Source organism: Piliocolobus tephrosceles, unplaced genomic scaffold (assembly GCF_002776525.5).
Source record: "Piliocolobus tephrosceles isolate RC106 unplaced genomic scaffold, ASM277652v3 unscaffolded_37560, whole genome shotgun sequence".
Classification (NCBI taxonomy): domain Eukaryota; kingdom Metazoa; phylum Chordata; class Mammalia; order Primates; family Cercopithecidae; genus Piliocolobus; species Piliocolobus tephrosceles.
This window is the reverse complement of record NW_022321599.1, coordinates 1-4068: the sequence shown is the minus strand read 5'-3', so window position 1 is coordinate 4068 and position 4068 is coordinate 1. Positions and strand designations below refer to the sequence as shown.

Below are 4068 nucleotides of genomic sequence, written 5' to 3'. Positions count from 1 at the left end.
GCTCCTTGCAATGCCATCCATTGACTAAGTCTATCTATAAACCAATGCGACTGCATTTTAATAGGATCTGTCCTTTTTAAATTATCCAACAAAACAGACACATTTTAAAGTCTATGTACTTATTCCAATGATAACCACCATTGCACAAACATTCTTAACATTCCTCTCTTAGAATTCTCTTTGAAAATTGTAGCCAAGAAACAGGAAACATTTTATTTAAAAAGTGCTCAATTCAATGGACCATCAAGAAAATTAAAAATAAAACAAACATTTGTTAGAGTCTTTGACAAACCTGACAAAAACAAGAAATGGGGAAAGGATTCCCTATTTAATAAATGGTGCTGGGAAAACTGGCTAGCCATAAGTAGAAAGCTGAAACTGAATCCCTTCCTTACACCTTATACAAAAATTAATTCAGGATGGATTAGAGACTTAAATGTTAGACCTAAAACCATAAAAACCCTAGAAGATAACCTAGGCAACACCATTCAGGACACAGGCATGGGCAAGGTCTTCATGTCTAAAACACCAAAAGTAATGGCAACAAAAGCCAAAATTGACAAACGGGATCTAATTAAACTAATTAATTCTGCACAGCAAAAGAAACTACCATCAGAGTGAACAGGCAACCTACAGCATGGGAGAAAATTTTTGCAATCTACTCATCTGACAAAGGGCTAATATCCAGAACCTACAAAGAACTCAAACAAATTTACAAGAAAAAAACAAACAACCCCATCAAAAAGTGGGCAAAGGATATGAACAGACACTTCTCAGAAGAAGACATTTATGCAGCCAACAGACACATGAGAAAATGCTCATCATCACTGGCCATCAGAGAAATGCAAATCAAAACCACAATGAGATACCATCTCACACCAGTTAGAATGGTGATCATTAAATAGTCGGGAAACAACAGGTGCTGGAGAGGATATGGAGAAATAGGAACACTTTTACTGTTGGTGGGACTGTAAACGGGTTCAACCATTGTGGAAAACAGTGTGGCAATTCCTCAAGGATCTAGAACTAGAAACACCATTTGACCAAGCCATCCCATTACTGGGTATATACCCAAAGGACTATAAATCATGCTGCTGTAAAGACACATGCACACATATGTTTACTGAGGCACTATTCACAATAGCAAAGACTTGGAACCAACTCAAATGTACAGCAATGACAGACTGGATTAAGAAAATGTGGCACATATACACCATGGAATACTATGCAGCCATAAAAAAGGATGAGTTCATGTCCTTTGTAGCGACATGGATGCAGCTGGAAACCATCATTCTCAGCACAAGAACAGAAAACCAAACACCGTGTGTTCTTGCTCACAGGTGGGAATTGAACAATGAGATCACTTGGACACAGGAAGGGGAACATCACACACCGGGGCCTGTTGTGGGGTGGGGGGAGAGGAGAGGGATAGCATTAGGAGATATACCTAATGTAAATGATGAGTTAATGGGTGCAGCACAACAACATGGCACATGTACACATATGTAACAAACCTGCACGTTGTGCACATGTACCCTAGAACTTATATATTAAAAAAAGATATGCTAAATGTAAATAGGCTGACAACTTCACTTGTTGGTGAGGCGTAGAACAACTGGAATTCTCATACTCTGATAGCAGAATTCAATGTTAGCATAACTGCAAGGCATAACTTTGTAATGGCATAAAATAGAGCTGAATAAGCACATCCTACATAACTTAATTGCACCCTTACACATATTGCCGAACAGAAATATCTCCAGATGTTTATTAAAATATAGCACAAGAATACAAGAATATTCTCTACACTAATTCTAATAGATCCAAATTGGAAACAACCCAAATGCTCATCAACAAAAGAACGTATAAATATATTTTGGTGTTTAACCTTGAATATTATGCACACAAAAAAATTAAAAGATTACTGGTAGATATAACAATATGGAAAAATCTTACAAATATAATATTTAGTAAAAGACAGAAACCAATGGGTAAATACTTTATAATTTCATTTTACAGTTCAAGAACATGCAAAAATTAGTTATGTATGTTATATGTTAACTAAAATGTCATTTTATAACAGTTCAACAAGATTAACAATAGACGTATGACTGAGATAAAATTCAGGCTGAGCCAATGTGTGATTACGGTGAGGGGCACAGAGAGCGCCGGGGAAAGGCTTCAAAAAATAAGGAATACAGATGTCACAAATTCAAAATATCCAGGAGAGCAAGCAAATAAGGGAAATGATGAACCAGAATGAAATTAACAACAGCGGCATGATCATGATAGTAAGTGGAACTGGCATTCTGCTTCATTGTCAGGAAGTCTCTAGGGCAAGATGGAACTGAGAACCACAAGTGTGTGTCTTGTCTAAAGGGAACAGCTGCGAGGAGCACCTGCCAATCACTTCTTTACACAGCGATACAGCTTCTAGCTTTTCTAGCTATTCCAGTTCCTCAAAAAGGTAAATATTCATGCCTTTACAACTTTATTTTAATTTGTGAAGTATATACCCACACACATTTTAGGTTGAGTGAGAGAAAAAAAATGTATCTTTAATTGTTACATGTCCCATAGCATATAACTTCTGGTAAATTCTGTGATAGTTCAGGACTGTTTTGTTCACCTCAGTATCTTTTGTGCCTGCCATATAGTATGCAAGCAGTACATTTGTTTCTGAATAAATCAAAAGATTAATTAATGAACTCAGACTGGGTTTTTTAGAAGCGAGTACGCATTTTCAAAACAGAGCTGAGAATATACTGCTCTCAAGGATGACATATGCAAAAGGCTGGATGATTGTAAAAAGCATGTGTTTGGGGACCTATGTGTAAGTCAGGATTGCAGGAGCTTAGTTTTCTTGTTTGCAATACTGAGCAAAAGATGATGAAACCAGAGAGGTGCTGGAGAGAAAGAGGATGGGGGAAACTAGGTGTCACGTTAAGGGGTTTGAATATTTATCTTATGGGAATAGATTATAGGAAGCCAACAAAGGCGTAAGCAGAAACGTGGTTAGGTTTGCAACTAGAAAGAACATTCTGGTGGAAGTGTGTTCAGTCAGATAGAGAGATAAGAGGAATCATTCCTAATTTTTCCTTTTCAAAACAACTTTCCCCAAGGACTTTTAGGGTCTCTCAAGTATATAGGGTCAGAAGTCTTAAAAAGCAGCTTAAGGAATAAACCATCAAACAATCCCTCTACTGTCAAAAAGAATATATGGTTGAGTATCACTTGTCCAATTCAGTCATCTTGAAAGCAACTGACGTTGGTCATTTCTGTGTTAAAACTAAGTCATGAAACACAAACCACTGAACCACATTCCTAATACGGATTTAATCGCATTTATTATAGTGCAAATCAAATACATTCTTCCCACAATAGAGCAACATTGAATAGCATTGTAAACTAATTTTTTTTTTTTATGTCAAGGAAAGACGAAAGCAAGATAAAACATGTGACAGAAGCATCTTGCATTAGATCAGGCACAGTAAAACTAAGAAACAACAGTTGCTACTAGCAAAGAAGCAAAAGTCCATGGAGTTTGAATTTTTGTTTTGGATCCTCAGAGTGATTATTCACCAGAACAAAGAAGCTACTGGTTTCACAGTCCAGAGCAAGATGGACGACACGTGTTGATCACATGGGTCAGAGGTTGGCAACCACTGAACAGAGGCCTCAGAGGTCTGAGGCTGCTGGACACAACGTGAACAGTTTGAGGACCATAGGCCAAGCAACTCGAGGGTCGGCATCCAGAAGTGAGGAGGTTTTGGGGCTGGCAACTGTTGGAGAAGCAGGATTGGGGGCGACAGCCACTGGGCACACAGCCTCCTATGGGCTGGTAACTATTGAGCTGCAGCCTCAGTGGACGATAGCCACTGGACACGTAGCTCTGTGGTCTACAGGATAGTGGAAGGCAGGAGCTGGAGATGAAAGAAGCAGCAGGAAGAAAACTGCTTCCTTGGCAGGGCCTGGGCACGTAGTAGGCAGTGGAAGAACCACAAGAGGTTTCAAGGTTGCTGGTCTCACAGTGGGCCGGCTGGCAGCTGGTTGGTTCACCGCAGGTCT

At 39.0% G+C, this 4068-nt stretch overlaps 1 protein-coding gene across 1 annotated transcript; it reads right to left on the bottom strand.

Annotated features, from left to right (window-relative positions):
* Positions 1 to 3604: 3604 nt before the first annotated feature.
* On the bottom strand, positions 3605 to 4063 carry LOC111532338 (keratin-associated protein 26-1-like; the record flags this gene model as incomplete). The annotated part of the gene is made up of 1 exon (XM_023199512.2): positions 3605 to 4063. A coding segment is annotated over one exon (459 nt), but the record flags the coding sequence as incomplete, so codon positions are not given.
* Positions 4064 to 4068: the final 5 nt, after the last annotated feature.